Genomic DNA, 19,372 nt, shown 5'->3' with positions numbered 1-19,372 from the left:
CAATAGAGAGCTAATATTGTTCTTGAGAGAGGGACCCTCAGGGCTCCTCTGGCCTAAGGGCCCTGATGCAGTCGCTACCTCTGCAACCCCTATTGCAACGCCACTGGCCATTATACAGGATATATGCAGTTTCTATTTAAAATAGAGAAAATTATAATTCTTTGTGCTGAAATGGACAGATTAAGACTAGGCAGGGTGCTAGGCAAAGTAATGGTTCTGAATCTCTTCTACATTTGCAGTTTATTAATTGACAGGATGCCCATGCATGTTGTAAAATCTCAAGTGAATTACCAGACTGCAATGCCTGATAGCAGGGACGGATCTAGACCAATTTTCGCCTGGGGCAAGGTCAGATTTTGGCGCCTAAAGGTCAGGTTTTGGCGCCTAAACTGCCATTCATTTTGCCGCCTTTTTAAGAATTCAACAAACTGCGCCTGGGGCAAGAGACCTGCTTGCCCCCCCCTAGATCCGTCCCTGCCTGATAGTTAGATCTGTGAAGTTGGTGTCATCGGTGTAGCATGAATAAAGCAATGAGGATAGCACACAGCCATTGAAGAGTTCCAATGCTGAGTGTTAAAGAATCTGAGATGATCTTTCCAAGCCTCATTGTCTCCTATTAATCAGGAAATACGTTTTCCAAATGAAGATGGGGTCACGGACAGCCAACTGGGTGAATTTGCTAATTAAAGTATACCTGATATGAGGAAAGCAAAAGGATGTATGCTTACCTGGGGCTTCTTCCAGTCCCCTGTAGTTTGATAGCTCCCTCACCATCTTCCCAGTCCCCTCAGTTGTGCCGCTGTCAGCACCATAAAGTCTGCGACGGACTACTGAGAGTGTGAGGGCGAGCATACCAGCTTATTGCACACCTGTGAAGATTATTATTCATTAAGACTGTAACTGTGCTTTTGCAGAACACTACCAAACAGGGAAGCCCAATCAGGAGGTGTGTGTAGCTGGGACCGCACATGCATCTCAGCACTAATATATTCAACACACTCCAAATTTTGAGGGTAGGGAGGGGACCCCCCAAACTACATCTGTGCCAAATTGCAGTGTGCAGCCCAGGTCCATTGGTGCTTGAGATATGGTACAGTGGACTGCAAAAGTTTGGGCAACCTTGTTAATCGTCATGATTTTCTTGTATAAATCGTTGGTTGTTACGATAAAATATGACAGTTTAATACAGTATATCATATAGGAGACACACACAGTGATATTTGAGAAGTGAAATTAAGTTTATTGGATTGCAATAATTGTTTAAACAAAATTAGGCAGGTGCATACATTTGGGCACTGTTGTCATTTTATTGATTCCAAAACCTTTACAACTAATTATTGGAACTTAAATTGGCTTGGTAAGCTCAGTGATCCCTGACCTACATACACAGGTGAATCCAATCAAAAGAGTATTTAAGGGGGTCAGTCGTAAGTTTCCCTCCTCTTTTAATTTTCGCTGAAGAGTAGCAACATGGGGGTCTCCAAACAACTCTCAAATGACCTGAAGACAAAGATTGTTCACCATTATGGTTTAAGGGAAGGATACAGAAAGCTGTCTCAGACATTTCAGCTGTCTGTTTCCACAGTTAAGAACATATTGAGGAAATGGAAGACCACAGGCTCAGTTCAAGTTAAGGCTTGAAGTGGCAGACCAAGAAAAATCTCAGATATACAGATGCGACAAATGGTGAGAAGCGACTGTTAGACGGCTGTCTATTTACTCGGTACAGCGATGCGATCTAATGCAGCGCTGTACAGGGGACAGCCGTGTCACTCGGCTGTCCCCTCCAAAGGCACAAAAGCGATCCACTGTGATAGACTGAAGCCTATCACAGCCGATCCCTCTGATAGGCTGATGGGGGGGGAGGGGAATAAAAATAATAAAAAAAATAACTGAATTTATTCAAAAATAAATAAGAAAAATATTTGTAAAAAAAAAAAACATTGGGGGAGCGATCAGACCCCACCAACAGAAAGCTATGTTGTTGGGGAGAAAGGGGGGCAGGGGGTCACTTGTGTGCCGAGTTGTGCGGCCCTGCAGCGAGACCTTAAAGTTGCAGTGGCCTATTTGTTAAAAAATGGCCTGGTCTTTAGGGGGGGGTTTAACACTGCGGTCCTCAAGTGATTAATGAGAAGAGTATATAATCTGTAAAGTTCTAAGCCCTGTGGAAGATCTAAGCCCTTTACAAATAATAATATTATAAATATTATCTTCCCCTAAGCATAAGTGCTCAGTTATGGAGCTTAACATGCATTCTCTTTTGCTACGATATAAGTTTCTGAAAGCATCACAATCTATGTTTAAATATCAGGTGTGTTATATGCTGGTATTCCACGAAGAAGGGTCAGGGTACCCAATCAATCAAACTGTAATTAAAAGTTACTTACCCTTTCCCTTTCTTTCAGTCCTCAGCCTCTTTTTATTAAAAAAGAGCCACGAAAAACAAAAAGAAAGCCTAAAAAATAAAACAAATATTTATAAATCCAATTGCTTATTTTTTTTCTTGATCACAACACAAACAGGTCTATGAAATAAGGCACTGCCAGATAAAAGTTAAAGTGCAGATGCAGTCGCCTATAGAAACTAATCAGATATACTATTTTTACCTATATGACTACCATAAGCTAAAATTTGGTTAACTGGTATCAGTTACTGCACTCTGCCCATCACTGTTGCTCTGTGCATTGCTTTATTGAATAAAACCAATAGTTTCTTTATCCCACATCTTCTATGTTGTCTTTTGAGCAACAGATGACAAGACTGAGTATTTTATAGACCTCACTATCTTAAAAGGATAGAGCAAGTCCCTAACATTTTGGTCACATAATGATACCATTTTATTTGTTATGAAATGCATTACAATATGCACACATTGTAATGATGGAATGAATACAAATTTGATAATGGACTGTAAATTGATGATAATTCAGCTGATGTGTTATTATAGCGGATAACACTGCTGCTTCAGTGTAATATCACAATAGAAATATGGTTTAGCAGCCAGAAAAGAGCGTTAAATAGCAAATTATTTAATATAACATTTAAAATAAAATTTAGTGTTAAACCAAAATTTATTAACTATACTACGGTGCTTATGTACAGGGATTTAAAAATATAATATTTTTTTTTTAAAACGTAAAAAGTAATTTAAAACGGGAATCATTTTTCTACCAAATTAAAATACCAGGAATTTATATTTAATTGGCTCATAAAAGAATTGAAGATGTTGGATCAAGAAGAAAAATTGCATGGACTTAGAAATATTTGTAGCTGTTATCATGTTGAAGAGTTATTAGAAGGGCTGAAAGAACAGAATAAATGAAGGGAATGAGCATGTAAATAAAAAAGACTATAATAATTACCGATCCTGTTAATCTGGTAGTCAGAATGTGATGATCACCTGCTTCCTAAAATATTCACTAATGCTCAAAGCATAGAGAATGAAGATGAACTAATATTATGACCTTCTAAAACCATATACACCATTGCTACTGGCCATGAAGATGTTCAGCTCTATTTAAAGGGAAGGTTCAAGCAAAATAAAAAAAATGAGTTTCACTTACCTGGGGCTTCTACCAGCCCCATGCAGCCATCCTGTGCCCTCGTAGTCACTCACTGCTGCTCCAGTCCCCCGCTGGCAGCTTTCTGACCTCGGAGGTCGGCGGGACGCATTGCGTACATTTTTACGCATTCCCGCTAGTACAGGAACATTGACACATACATTTTTACGCGTTACAGGTTCAATGCGTAAATTTTTACGCATTGAACCAGTAACCGCCGATCCGCCGCTATACGCTTCGCCGCAGCCGCCCCCCCCCCCAGACCCCGTGCGCTGCCTGGCCAATCAGTGCCAGGCAGCGCCGTGGGGTGGATCGGAGTCCCCTTTGACGTCACAACGTCGATGACGTCGGTGATGTCATCCCGCCCCGTCGCCATGGCGACGGGGGAAGCCCTCCAGGAGATCCCGTTCTTTGAACGGGATCTCCTGATCTCCGATCGCCGCCGGCGATCGGAGGGGCTGGGGGGATGCCGCTGAGCGGCTATCATGTAGCGAGACCTCGTCTCGCTACATGAAAAAAAAAACATTTTAAAAAAAAAACGTATTTGCTGCCCCCTGGCGGATTTTGACAAACCGCCAGGAGGGTTAAAGAGTTGAATATCAGGAATGCAAGTCCTACCCCATAGAACCATATTAATCCATGCCGTGCACGGATCAAACAGTCCAAAACAGTCTGTATGCATGTTGGATTAGTTTGGCTCTGTATATAACAAGCTGAAACATCTTTGCATTCCAGTCAGTGGTTCTGGAGGTGTGTTTAGCTATCAGGGACAACAAAGATATGATTTGCATATTCAGCAGTGATGCATTGTGGGACACCTCACAAATACCTTCTGTTTTAAGAAGGCACACTTATTTTTTTGCACAGCATTTTAGTAAAGAGGCTTTTGGACCTCTTTCAGCCCTTTACACACTCCTAGAAGTTCTGGTTCACCATGAGCTGGCTGGGCAATCTGTAACATCAGGTACACAAGTAACTTTCTTTCTGGGTTGGGACTGGGTCAGACTTATAGCATAATCCTCATTGATAAGGAATTACACCCATAAAGCACTTTCCTAGCATAAAATGGCTTCTGAGAGAAGGTAATAGATAAAAAAAGGTCAACAGCTCATAGCGTTTAGCTCTGGCATACTAGAATGAATGTGGCTATTAGCAGAGACAATGAAACAGTAAAAACTTAAAAAGTTGATTTAAAGGGAACCTAAACCGAGAAGGATATGGATTTTTCTTTTTAAAATAATACCAGTTGCCTGACTCTCCTGCAGATCCTGTGTCTCTAATACTTTTAGCCACAGCCCCTCAACAAGCATGCAGATCAGGTGCTCTGACTGAAGTCAGCCTGGATTAGCTGCATGCTTGTTTCAGGTGTGTGATTCAGCCAATATTGCAGCCAAAGAGTTCAGCAGAACTGGTATCGTTTAAATGGAAACCTCCATATCCCTCTCAGTTAAGGTTGGTTACCTTTAAGTATAAAATAAATCTGTGGGATATCTAAACAAAAGTCATTTTAGGAGAAGGAGGATAGATAAGATAGATGTTTATCTCATCAGTTTATGCTCACCTCGTGTTTTAAATGAAAAACTTCTTCTAAAAAGGAGAAAATAAAAGTTTTCAATTTCTATTATTATTATTATTAGTCAAAAACCCATTTCCCCATATACTAAAATCCACAAGCACCTAAGTTCAGAACCTTGCACATTCAGCTCAAACTGATGACTAATCTAAAACTGGCCATCACTTAGGGCCCGTTTCCACTTGTGCGGTGCGAATTGGTGGCAGAAAACGCAAAAACAAATTTGCATGTTTTACCGCAGATTTTACAGCGAATTTGCTTATGTTTTTGCATTTCTTTGTAAGTATGCGACTTTAACCATGTCAGTGCCTGTGTGCTTTTACATTGATTTTAGGCGAAAACGTACGCAAATTTGCATGGAAAATTCGCATAGCGAAAACGCATGTGGACTTCATATCAATTACATTGTATGCAAATCGAATTCTGATGGCTCTGCTGTGCAGATTTTTCCTGCACAGAAAAACGCTCTGTTTTCCTGACAAATGGAAACAATTAAGTTGTATTGGTTGTGCGAATCTGCGTGCAGAAAACTCATGCAGATTCACGATAGTGGAAAAGGGCCCTTATAGATTTTCACCCAATGTTCCAAAATGATTGATTCTTTTCCGAAGAGAAAAGATTTAAAAGGAATTTATTCCTACCATACACAGCACATCAATTTCCAATAGATTCCAGCAGGGAAACTATTGAACATCGATTGAACTGCAGAGTTGCACTGTTCAGTGCAGTGCATAGCTAAAGCCCTCCATCAATCTACCAATGCTCTTACCCTGCACCTAATTGTTTTACATTTTCCATCCTGTCCGATTGATTCTTACAATCGTTTTTTTTTAATGGATCAAAAATCAATACAGTCAACCTTTTGGGGTATTGATTCCCAGCAGATGAATAGAATCTGCTAGGAATCAGATAAGAATACTGATGAGTGTATGGTAACCTTTACACAATATCCTGATATATTCATCATTTTCAGATCATGGTTTGGGGACTGTGCATAACAAATCCAAAGGAAAAATAATCTGTGGAGATGTTACATTTACAAAAACTTTTTTTTTATTTTTCAACTTAAACTTTATAAACTCAGCCGCACAAGTTAAGTAAGGAAAAAAACGACAAAGATCAAAGAGAAGGAATGTGTGTAGAACACGTAATGTATTGTAGCCTAGTCATTAAATATAGATTTTACTTACCACTAGATTATTTGCACAGGATTCCAGGGTGCTCAGGTTGATGGTAAATATAACTACAGCAGGAAATGTGTTGTTGTTTATAAATCCTCTGCAGTGTGCATCTCCATGTTTTCCATTAAGTGATAAGTCAGTTTCAGAATAACCAGAAAACAGAACTGTGCAAAAGTTTATCTTCATTGTAATTGTCTGCACTCCACAGTAAACACTGATATCTCTTTCCGCTGACAATGACAAAAAAAAACAAAAAACTAATAATTGTAGAAGTTTCCAGCATGCAGAAAACAATTTTACATTTTAAACTGACTGTAACCTGAATTGTAGGCTTGTAGGCTTTTTATAATTCATGCAGCTAATATAAATAGATTGAATGCTAGGAATATATGATACGCACGAAATACACATTTTTTTCGGCATATTTACTGGCTGATCGATTCTCAGATCGATTTTTCCAATCATTTTTCTGATCGATCCCCATTCACTTCTATGAAATAATTGTTCAGAAAAACAATCAAAATCAGATCAGACCTGTCGGAAATTATCTATCGAGCCATCTATCTGCCGAAAAAACTCATTGTGTATTCCCAGCATTACACTTTTTCCATACAACTTTACAGTGGCCATCTATTTACTGAGGAAACTCACTATATAATGCCTCTAGCATAGTCATACACAGGAAAAAATCCAAAGGAAAAATAATCTGTGGAGATGTTACATTTACAAAAACTTTTTTTATTTTTCAACTTAAACTTTATAAACTCAGCCTCACAAGTTAAGTAAGAAAAAAATCTACAAAGTTCACAGAGAAGAAATGTGTGTAGAAAATGTAATGAAGCATAGACATTAAGTATAGCTTTTACTTACCACTAGGTTATTTGCACTTATATATAAACTTATATATTTGTATATAAGTCGGTTAACTTCTTGAGGATTGCAGGGCTAAACCCCCCTAGTGACCAGGACATTTTAGTAAAAAAGGCCACTGCAGCTTTAAGGCTAAGCTGCAGGGCCGCACAACATAGCACACAAAGGATTCACCCCCCCTTTTCTCCCAACAAACAGAGCTCTCTGTTGGTGGGGTCTGATCGCTCCCCCCATGTTTATTTTTTTAAAATAAATATTGTTATTCGTGTTTTTTAAAAAAAACACTGTTCCTTTAAACCCCTTCCCTCCCTCCCTCCCTCCCCCCAGCCAGCCAATCATGGCGATCAGCTCTCATAGGCTTCACTCTATAAGAGCCGATCGCTCTCTTGTCCCCCAGCGCTGCACCATAGAACTAGAGATGGGCCGAACGGTTCGCCGGCGAACGGTTCCACGCGAACTTCGGTGGTTCGCGTCCGCGTCCCGCTGGCGAACCTTTGCGGAAGTTCGGTTCGCCCCATAATGCACCTTGAGGGTCAACTTTGACCCTCTACATCACAGTCAGCAGGCCCAGTGTAGCCAATTAGGCTACACTAGCCCCTGGAGCCCCACCCCCCCCCTTATATAAGGCAGGCAGCGGCGGCCATTACGGTCACTCGTGTGCTGCCTGCGTTAGTGAGAGTAGGGCGAGCTGCTGCAGACTGTCTCTCAGGGAAAGATTAGTTAGGCTTAACTTGTTCCTGGCTGGCTGCATACCTGTTCTGTGAACCCACCACTGCATACCTGTACTGTGAACCCACCACTGCATACCTGTTCAGTGAACCTGCCACTGCATACCTGTTCTGTGAACCCATCACTGCATACCTGTTCAGTGAACCTGCCAATGCATACCTGTGCTGTGAACCCACCACTGCATACCTGTTCTGTGAACCCATCACTGCATACCTGTTCAGTGAACCTGCCACTGCATACCTGTTGTGTTCAGTGAACCCGCCACTGCATACCTGTTCTGTTCAGTGGACCCGCCACTGTATACCTGTTCAGTGAACCCACCACTGCATACCTGTTGTGTTCAGTGAACCTGCCACTGCATACCTGTTCTGTGAACCCGCCACTGTATACCTGTTCTGTTCAGTGAACCCGCCACTGTATACCTGTTCAGTGAACCCGCCACTGCATACCTGTTGTGTTCAGTGAACCCGCCACTGTATACCTGTACTGCTCAGTGAACCCGCCACTGCATACCTGTTCAGTGAACCCGCCACTGCATACCTGTTGTGTTCAGTGAACCCGCCACTGCATACCTGTTGTGTTCAGTGAACCCGCCACTGTATACCTGTACTGTTCAGTGAACCCGCCACTGCATACCTGTTGTGTTCAGTGAACCTGTCACTGCATACCTGTTGTGTTCAGTGAACCCACCACTGTATACCTGTACTGTTCAGTGAACCCGCCACTGCATACCTGTTCAGTGAACCCGCCACTGCATACCTGTTGTGTTCAGTGAACCCACCACTGCATACCTGTTGTGTTCAGTGAACCCGCCACTGTATACCTGTACTGTTCAGTGAACCCGCCACTGCATACCTGTTGTGTTCAGTGAACCCGCCACTGCATACCTGTTGTGTTCAGTGAAACCGCCACTGCATACCTGTTGTGTTCAGTGAACCCGCCACTGTATACCTGTACTGTTCAGTGAACCCGCCACTGCATACCTGTTCAGTGAACCCGCCACTGCATACCTGTTGTGTTCAGTGAACCCGCCACTGCATACCTGTTGTGTTCAGTGAACCCGCCACTGTATACCTGTACTGTTCAGTGAACCCGCCACTGCATACCTGTTGTGTTCAGTGAACCCGCCACTGCATACCTGTTGTGTTCAGTGAACCCGCCACTGCATACCTGTTGTGTTCAGTGAACCCACCGCATCAGTGCGCATACCTGTGCAGTTAAGTGAACCCACCTACCTACGTGAGTGCACGCAGTGTGATATACCACTCCGTGCATACCTGATATGGACAAAACAGGTAGAGGAAGAGGTAGTGCCAGAGCCAGAGGAAGGCCACCCGGCAGGTCTGCGCGAGGTCGTGTAAATGTAATTTCGTGTGGACCTGGCCCACAGTACAGTGCTTGGAAGAAGGCACGTCCCATCACCTCCCAAGATTGTCAGGACGTGGTTGAGTATTTAGCGACACAGAACACCTCATCTTGCTCAGCCACCAGCGCTACTACTAGCACCACTTCCGCTGCATTTGACACTTCGCAAGAATTATTTAGTGGTGAAATCACTGATGCACAGCCATTGTTGTTACAGCCAGATGATTTTTCACCAGCTCATATGTCTGCGTTACGCGGCAACACTATGGATGTAACGTGTAAGGAGGATGAAGGACCTACTGATGGTGCATGTTTGGATTTTTCTGGGGCAAGCGAAGCTGGGCAGGATGATTACGATGCTGACGATGATAGGGATCCTCTGTATGTTCCCAATAGAGGAGATGAAGAGGGGGACAGTTCAGAGGGGGAGTCAGAGAGTAGTAGGAGGAGAGAAGTTGCTGAAAGAAGCTGGGGCAGCTCTTCGTCAGAAACAGCTGGTGGCAGAGTCTGGCACCATGTATCGTCACCTATGTACAGCCAGCCAACTTGCCCTTCAGCATCAGCTGCTGAGGTCCCCATAGTGCCCACATCCCAGGGTGGCTCAGCGGTGTGGAAATTTTTTAATGTGTGTGCCTCAGATCGGACCAAAGCCATCTGTTCGCTCTGCCAACAAAAATTGAGCCGTGGAAAGGCCAACACTCACGTAGGGACAAGTGCCTTACGAAGGCACCTGGAGATAAGGCACAAACAGCAATGGGATGGCCACCTGAGCAAAAGCAGCAGCAGCACACAAAAGAAAAGTCACCCTCCTTCTCCTCTTCCTCCTTCAGGTGCATCATCTGCTTCTGCCGCTTTCTCCCTTGCACCTTCACAGGCACCCTCCTCCACTCCGCCTCTGCCCTTGAGCGGTTCCTGCTCCTCTGCCCACAGCAGCAGTCAGGTGTCCGTGAAGGAAATGTTTGAGCGGAAGAACCCAATTTCGGCCAGTCACCCCCTTGCCCGGCGTCTGACAGCTGGCGTGGCGGAACTGTTAGCTCGGCAGCTGTTACCATACCAGCTGGTGGACTCTGAGGCCTTCCGTAAATTTGTGGCCATCGGAACACCGCAGTGGAAGATGCCAGGCCGCACTTATTTTTCGAGAAAGGCCATACCCCAACTGCACCGTGAAGTTGAGAGGCAAGTGGTGTCATCTCTTGCGAAGAGCGTTGGGTCAAGGGTACACCTGACCACGGATGCCTGGTCTGCCAAGCACGGGCAGGGACGCTACATTACCTACACAGCCCATTGGGTGAACCTGGTGGTGAACGATGGCAAGCAGGGCGCAGCGGACCAAATTGTGACACCTCCACGGCTTGCAGGCAGGCCTCCTGCCACCTCCTCTCCTCCTGATACGTGCTCTTCGCTGTCCTCCTCCTCCTTGGCTGAGTGGCAGTTCTCCTCTCTAGCTACACAGCCCCAGCTCCGCAGGGCCTATGCTGCATGCCAGGTACGACGCTGTCACGCCATCTTAGACATGTCTTGTCTCAAAGCGGAGAGTCACACTGGAGCAGCTCTCCTGGCTGCTCTTAAGAAACAGGTGGATGAGTGGCTGACCCCGCACCACCTGGAGATAGGCAACGTGGTGTGCGACAACGGCAGCAATCTGCTTGCCGCTTTGCATATGGGGAAGCTGACACACATACCCTTGCATGGCACATGTCATGAATCTAGTGGTTCAAAGATTTGTGGCAAAGTACCCTGGCTTAGCAGATGTCCTGAAGCAGGCCAGGAAGTTCTGTGGGCATTTGAGGCGGTCTTACACAGCCATGGCACGATTTGCAAAAACAACATGCCGGTGAGACGCCTCATTTGCGATAGCCCGACTCGCTGGAATTCGACCCTGCTCATGTTCTCCCGCCTGCTAGAACAGAAGAAAGCCGTCACCCACTACCTCTACAACTACAGTAGAATGAAACAGTCTGGGAAGATGGGGATGTTCTGGCCCGACAACTGGACACTGATGAAAAATGCATGCAGGCTCATGCGGCCGTTTGAGGAGGTGACCAACCTGGTGAGCCGCAGTGAGGGCACCATCAGCGACTTAATTCCCTACGCTTACTTCTTGGAGCGTGCTGTGCGTAGAGTGGCGGATGAAGCTGTGAATGAGCGTGACCAGGAACCGTTACGGCAGGAACAGGCATGGGACCAATTTTCATCAGACCCAGCTGTTTCCTCAACACCTGCGGCAGCACAGAGGGGGGAGGAGGAGGAAGAAGAGAAGTCGTGTGCAGAAGATGAGTCAGACTCAGAGGATGATGAGCAAGGTGTTTCTTTGGGGGAGGAGGAGGAGGAGGGGACGGCGGCAGGAGAACACCCGCAGCAGGCGTCGCAGGGGGCTTGTGCTGCTCAACCTTCCCGTGGTATTGTTCGCGGCTGGGGGGAGGAGGTTGACTTACGTGACGTCACTGAGGAAGAGCAAGAGGAGATGGAGGGTACTGGATCCGACTTTGTGCAGATGTCGTCTTTTATGCTGTCCTGCCTGTTGAGGGACCCCCGTATAAAAAACCTCAAGGGGAATGAGCTGTACTGGGTGGCCACACTGCTAGACCCTCGGTACAGGCACAAAGTGGCGGACCTGTTACCAACTCACCGGAAGGTGGAAAAGATGCAGCACATGCAGAACCAGCTGTCAACTATGCTTTACAATGCCTTTAAGGGTGATGTGACAGCACAACGCCAGCAAGGTACCACTGCCACTAATCCTCCTCCCGTGTCCACGCAATCAAAGACAGGACACTCCAGCGATCTCATGGTGATGTCGGACATGCGGACGTTCTTTAGTCCAACGCCTCGCCGTAGCCCTTCCGGATCCACCCTCCACCAACGCCTGGAACGGCAGGTAGCCGACTACCTGGCCTTAAGTGTGGATGTAGACACTGCTGTGAACAGCGATAAGGAACCCTTGAACTACTGGGTGCGCAGGCTTGACCTGTGGCCAGAGCTGTCCCAATTTGCCATCCAACTTCTCTCCTGACCTGCCGCAAGCGTCCTGTCAGAAAGGACCTTCAGCGCAGCTGGAGGCATTGTCACAGAGAAGAGAAGTCGCCTAAATCACAAAAGTGTTAAGTACCTCACCTTTATCAAAATGAATGAGGCATGGATCCCGGAGGGCTGCTGCCCGCCCCAAGACTAAGTCAGTCCCCGCACACACAGCATCTCTGCCTGCACGCCGTGTGACTGGCTGCCTGGGCTTCCCCAAGAAGACTAAGTCACTCCCAGTCCCTCCACACAGCATGTCTGCCTGCAGGCCGCTTGACTACCTTCTCCGCCACCACCAACAGGGTCCGGGACTCCAGGCGGATTGCTGAATTTTTTAGGCCACTGCTAGCAGCGGCCGCTGTAATAATTTTTCTGGTGCGTGTACATGACTGCCTAATTTTTCTGGCTGCACTGCGGGCAGCTGCAACAACAAAAGAAAAGGCATGTACATGCGCCCATTCCCCTTCGTGATCATTACCTTGCCGTGGTGAAGGGGCTTGCGTATCACAATGAAGCAATGACCGGCGCCTAGATGAGTGTCTCGGGGGCACACAAAAGATAATAAGGTCGTTGCTTCATAGTGGTCAGGCCAAATTTGATCAGCTGGACAGTCACTGTTCTGTCATTCAGCTACATCAGCCAGGTGACCATATGGGCTGTAAAGCCACCAAAACCTGCACTCTCGCCATGGTGCGCACCAGTCCAGCACGGCCATCACTACACAAACAGCTGTTTGCAGTGCGTTACACGGTGAGTTTGGTGTGTCAGTGTGAAGCAGTACCTTAATTACACTACCTGATTGATGTATACACATGCAAGATGTTTTAAAGCACTTTAGGCCTGTCATTTAGCATTCAATGTGATTTCTGCCCTTAAAACGCTGCTTTGCGTCAAATCCAGATTTTTCCCCGGGACTTTTGGCATGTATCCCACTCCGCCATGCCCCCCTCCAGGTGTTAGACCCCTTGAAACATCTTTTCCATCAGTTTTGTGGCCAGCATAATTATTTTTTTTTTCAAAGTTCGCATCCCCATTGAAGTCTATTGCAGTTCGCGAACTTTAACGCGAACCGAACGTTACGCGAAAGTTCGCGAACCTGGTTCGCGAACCTAAAATCGGAGGTTCGGCCCATCTCTACACAGAACCAGCGCTGCACCATATAAATAGACGGCGATCACGCCGTCTAACAGTCTCCCGGGCGGCAATAGCCAATCGGAGACTGACGGCGGGGCAGAGCTCCGCCCACCAAGCAGGAGATGCACGCGCAGCCTGCGCGCGATCACCTGCAAAACAGAGCCCCAGGACTTTACGCCAATCAGCGTTAGGCGGTCCTGGGGCTGCCGCCGCGGCCACGCCCATCGCCGTGACGCGGTCCGCAAGAGGTTAAATAACTACTGTGTGTTTGGTGATCTCTGCACACATTCTTAAATACTTTATCATTAAATGTTCATTTACAGAAATTTGGCAATATGCATAAATGTTTCAGTACATTTTGCAGCCACTTATAAAGGCTATCTGATAATGAACAAAAGAGATTCTGCTATCACAGATCAGTACTTTTTTATATAAAGTTTTGCCATTGCATTGCAGACTTTGAACTTGCACTTGTGGATACAGTGCTGAACTCTGTTCACAGACAATGGATTCTGAATGTCTACCTGATCCTATACAGAGTCATATTGTTGGTTTTTACCATATTTATTGCAGAGATGTCTCTGGATTCTGTGAATCCTTCAATGGTTATATGTATTCTAGTGAACTGCGAAGTCCCCTGCTCTTCTTAAATCATTGAACTATGTGCCCCATAGGTTTTTGTTGTTGTTTTTTGCAATACACACATTTGTATTATTTAGTTGGCCCATGTGAACTTTGTTAAAATGTGTTGTTGGCATCAGATTCAAAACCTCTTTCAATGTACAAGCATGAACAAGAAGCCCATACTTTTGTTTTGTGTAGATTATAGTTAAAAAACTTTTCTCAAGTTTTATTGCTGTTTATGCCTTATTGCAATGATTTCCTACCTGTCATCAGACAGGAAGAGAAAGAAAGCTTCCCAACTAAAAATGGGCAGCAATTACAACCTCATAGAAGTAATGTTTTTAGCATGTTATAAAAAATGTGGTTTGCTGCTATGCCCCCTCTTGAAAGGTTTTAGATTACTCATTTAAAAGAGATTAGGAGAAATCTTCCCAGGTCGAGATCCAACCAACATTAAAAAATCTGGCATATGTTTTATCACTTTTCCACCCTATCAGCCCCCAAAAAATGAGCTGAAGTTCCACACTAGCCCAAACGTTTGAATCCAAGAGTTCTGAAATTAACTAAAATCATTTTAAAGCATCAGGGTCAGCCATACTATGCCAGTGTAGCGATTGGGTGCTGCAACTCAGATGTCTGATTATAAGTGATCTGCAGAATCACCAATAATACAGACGCTATACCTGATTATGTGGTGATCTGCAATATCACCAATAATACAAGTATAGCTAGCAGAAAACAAGAGTGTAGTGCTTGGTGCAACAATAACTGATTGGTTTAATGAGACCTCACCAGAGGAGCTGGTGGGTACCAACAGAAACAGTACCTCACCAGTGGCTAGGGCCCACTGGTGAGTAGAGTGGTCAGACAGGCAAGGTTTGGTAACAGGCAGGCAGAGATAGTACAAAATCGGCAGGCAAGAGAGTAGTGAATATCAGGCAGAGGTTCAGCAACTAAGTCAGAAAGGCAGAAGTACAGAATCGTTTAGCAATAGCAAGGTCAGAGAGTAGCCAGAATCATACACAGGTTATCAGAATATAATGTAATAATAACTAACTATAGATAGATGTATATCGCAAACACTGCATATACACCTATCATCAACAGGAACCTCACTAGGTCTGAGCGCTAACACGAGTGTATTCGCAACAGCAGACGAGTTGCCAATGATCTGTGAAGGCTTAAGAAGCCGAGGAGAGCCCAGCACCATGCCCCCTAGCAATCAGCCAATCCGAGCAGCACGAGTCACTCCTGACGTCAGCCGACCGGCAGGTCAGCTGACGCGCCTTCTTCCAGCATAAAGGTCTTGTCTCTGCGCACACACCCGCGCGATACAGAGACCCTATGAGCAAGAGACAATGCCGTTCCCGGCGTTCTGGACGCCGCCGGGACGGATAAGGCCTGTGAACAGGGAACAAAGGCGGCTGCGGGTATAGCATGCGTATCCGCAGCCGCCAAGTTTACAGATGTTACAGCCAGGAAAAAAAACACATATATCTAAGTAGACTACTTGTTCTACTTACATATGTATTGTACTATACATGTTTTGATTTCAGTGATTTTCTATATTAAATTCTGTTGTAGACATTTTCCATTTTGATTCCATCTGACTGAAGCTAATTCTGATGTAATTTCCTCCTTTACTCTTTTCTTCCCCCTATAATCTGCAGCATCATAGCTAGCTCACTTTGAAAACATGTGAGCACAGCAAGATCAGATTTCAGCACTAGCTTCACACTGAACTGCCCTCAGCCAATCATTGATGAGCAGGGGAGAGGAAAAGGGGAGATGAGCAGGGGAGATGAAAAGCTTCCTTCTTGTTGGCAATGTACCAAGTAGAGTCAAGCTGACAGATAAGATTTATTACAGCAGAAACATTTCTGAATAGATTGGAGTGCTTGCATTGCAGGGTGAGGTTCCAGGCTGCATAATGAACACAGTGCAGTGGGTAAATGGAATTTTATGTTGTGGCTGACAATCCCTCTTTAACTTTGAACATCTTTCTGTAGCCTCAGATATCTGAACAACTTCAGATCAGATAGATTTACTGTTTTTTATGAGGTTTAGTTCCACAAGTTAGTTAGTGTTAAGCTTATGGATATGTAATATATTTAGAATTAGATACTTATGGGTGACTCTTTACATTTTTAACTATGATGGATAGGCACTGAATTAATGCAAGTTTAATAAATGTCAAAGTCATAAATACATTTCACCATTGAGAATTTACTCTGTACACTTGGAAGTGGAAATTCTTATAATAAGATGTTTCTGGCACCAATAGAATAAGGTCCCAACAACTAGAAAAAATATATATCCTGTTTTCTTTCTTTTTGCTGTGAAACTAAAAAAAAATATTTCTGTGAGAAGAGAATAATATACCGGCTCCTGCAGATGCATTGATTGATTCATAAAATGAGAGCACCCTGTGGTGTGATAACCTGTGTTATGCTACCTCCAGCAGTTCATGTCTGAGAGTTTTCTCCTGCTGGGTCAGGTAGGATAATACCGATTTGGTGAAGGTGCATAATTAATTTAAGCTAGATTAGGCCCGGTTCACATTAGCGGTTGTTTGCCAAACGGACCGGAAGACCTGACCGGATCCGGACCGGATCCGGATCGGAACCGTACGGTTCTGATCCGGATCCGATCCGGATCCGGTCAGGTTGCATCAGGTGGTAATCAGGATGCGATCCGGATCCGTTTGGCAAAGTTAACGTAAAAAAAAAAAAAAATGTTGGGGTCTGGGAGGTCAGCAGAAGGGGGACCTGTGGAATCAGGCCCTCTGCTGTTTAGCACTCACCTCCACCTCCGACATGCTGCCAACATCCTGCCAACACCTCCAGCTCGTGCTGCTCCACTCCAAAATGCTTGCCCATGTGTCCCCAGCCAATATCGCCGCAAAAATCCGCATAGGAAGTGGGGTAGAACATCCGGATTTCTCAGCCAGTGTGTTGTGCGGCCTCCGGTTCCCATTTGTTTGTATTGGCCGGATGGTGCAGTCCGGCTCCTCCCCGGATACGGCTGCCGGAGGGGCCGGATGAAAAAATAGCGCATGTTGGAACGGAGGCCGGAGTCCGGATCCGGCCCGGATCCGGTCCGGCTCCGGTTCTGCAGAACGGACCCATGTGAACGGACGCATAGGCTTTAATTGCTATGCTGTGCGTCCGTTCCGTCCGTTCTGCAGGCGGTGCGGCTCCGGCACGGCGATTCCGGAGGGCCACCGCAAGTGTGAACCGGGCCTTATTCTTTCAACGTGATCTTCTGAAATTATTTTTACAGAACATTTTTTGCTGGAAAATCAATACTTCCATCTGCATATAAGTAAATAAAAAAATGAACACAGCATTATTCTCAAAGCGTGGCATTCTGAGAGTATTTTTTCTTAGCACAGTTGTTTTTTTTTTTTTTGTAAATCCATTAATTTCCAAAGGAAAGATAAACAATAAAAAACTGCAAGTGAAAAGAATCATATGAAGCAAACTATTAACATAGTAGAAAGTGTGCAGAAATAATTTCAGACATCAGTAGTAAGATAACAGGTATCAGGGGACAGCGCAAAAAAGAAAGCTTTAGTCAATAAAATGGTTGTAATCTAAAATGTAGCAGTTAATGTACTCCAGAACTGAGATGGTATAGCTAAAACACTTAACTAAATGTTTTAGCAATATTTTAACATATAAACTAAAAACCTTTTAATTTTCTGAACAATGATACAGAACAGATAGTATTGAAAAAAGACAATATTCCAAAGCAAGCACTGACAAGATGTTATATTTTCATTAAAGGGGCACTATGGCGAACAATCGAAAAATGTAAAATATGTGCAAACATATACAAACAAGAAGTACGTTTTTTTCCAGAGTAAAAAGAGCCATTAATTACTTTTCTTCTATGTTGCTGTCAGTTACAGTAGGTAGTAGAAATCTGACAGAAGCGATAGGTTTTGGACTAGTCCATCTCTTCATGGGGGATTCTCTGGGATTTATTTATTTTTAAAAGCACTTAGTGAATGGCAGTTGCTCTATCCAACTGCCAAAAACACTGTGTAGTGAGCAGGGAAGCTGTCCAGCATCATTGTCGAAATCCTTTTTTAGCGAATATCTTTATAACCAATAAAAGCCCTGCTGAGAATCCCCTATGAAGACGAGATGGACTAATCCAAAACCTGTCGCTTTTGTCAGATGTCTACTACCAACTGTAAGTGACAGCAACATAGGAGAAAAGTAATTTATGGCTCATTTTACTTTGGAAAAAACATATTTCTTATTTGTATATGTTTGCACATATTTTACATTTTACAATTTTTCGCCACAGCTCCCAGCTATGGTCTAATACTGTATTTGTAGCAAAAGTTGCAAAACGAGTGATTTTACATGAGTTTAGAACATTTAGAAAACATACTTAAAAGTAGTTGTATGTAGAACAGAGGCGCCAGCAGGATAAAAGTCAATACATTTTTTAAAAATTGCTTGGAGGAAGTGGTGGGCTTGCCTCCCAAAAGCAGACACGAGATCCTGTCTTCATATAAATCAAAACATTTATTATACGGTACCGTTTCGCAGGCCCAGCCCGCTTCATCAGGCAATAAAAGTGGGGACAAAACAGAATTTCATCAATAGCAGGTGTAGCGCCTCAGTCTCTGTTTTGTCCCCACTTTTATTGCCTGATGAAGCGGGCTGGGCCTGCAAAACACGTTTTTTGGTGTACCGTATAATAAATGTATTGATTTATATGAAGACAGGATCTCGTGTCTGCTTTTGGGAGGCAAGCCCACCACTTCCTCCAAGCAATTTTTTAAAATTTTATTGACTTTTATCCTGCTGGCGCCTCTGTTCTACATACAAATATTCTATGTCCTCTCCTGGTGGAGGGGAGTGCTAGCCTGTTTCTTGTTTCTTTACTACAGAGAGCGACTTCTTAATCCTGAGTGAGGACAGGTCTAATCTCCTCACCTGCCTATTGAGTGGTGCCTGAATGGTAACCCATGTTTGTGAGTATAAATTCTCTCACTAAACCACTTACCAATTGTCTTTAACATACTACACCATATTGGGCTCTCGGTTTTTTCTATTTTATATACTTAAAAGTAGAACAAAATAAAAAGTTACATTTTATGGTAGTTCTGGTTTTCCATAGATTAACTGGCTACCCCATACTATGGTATATTTCACTTTTTATTTTATATATGCTTGATCAAGTGGATAAAACCTAAAACAGAAAGCAAGCACAGAAGCCATTTTGCAGTCTGAGTTTGGCTTACATGCTGGGCAGATGAGGGACAGTGTGTTGTGACAGAGAGAGAGTTAGGTAGGCCT

The 19,372-nt window shown here is 44.3% G+C and overlaps 1 protein-coding gene across 1 annotated transcript in view; it reads right to left on the bottom strand.

The window, feature by feature from the left end:
• The window catches only part of ZPLD1 (zona pellucida like domain containing 1), a 344,870-nt gene that overhangs the window by 66,822 nt on the left and 258,676 nt on the right, over positions 1-19,372 (bottom strand). The window contains exon 3 of the mRNA XM_068265320.1: positions 6,324-6,544. Within this exon, the coding sequence (XP_068121421.1) occupies positions 6,324-6,544 (221 nt within the window). The remainder of the gene's footprint in view (positions 1-6,323; positions 6,545-19,372) is intronic.

Source organism: Hyperolius riggenbachi, chromosome 2 (genome assembly GCF_040937935.1).
Source record: "Hyperolius riggenbachi isolate aHypRig1 chromosome 2, aHypRig1.pri, whole genome shotgun sequence".
Taxonomy (NCBI): Eukaryota; Metazoa; Chordata; class Amphibia; order Anura; family Hyperoliidae; genus Hyperolius; species Hyperolius riggenbachi.
The sequence above is the reverse complement of the archived record's forward strand: the minus strand, read 5'-3'. Positions and strand labels throughout refer to the sequence as shown.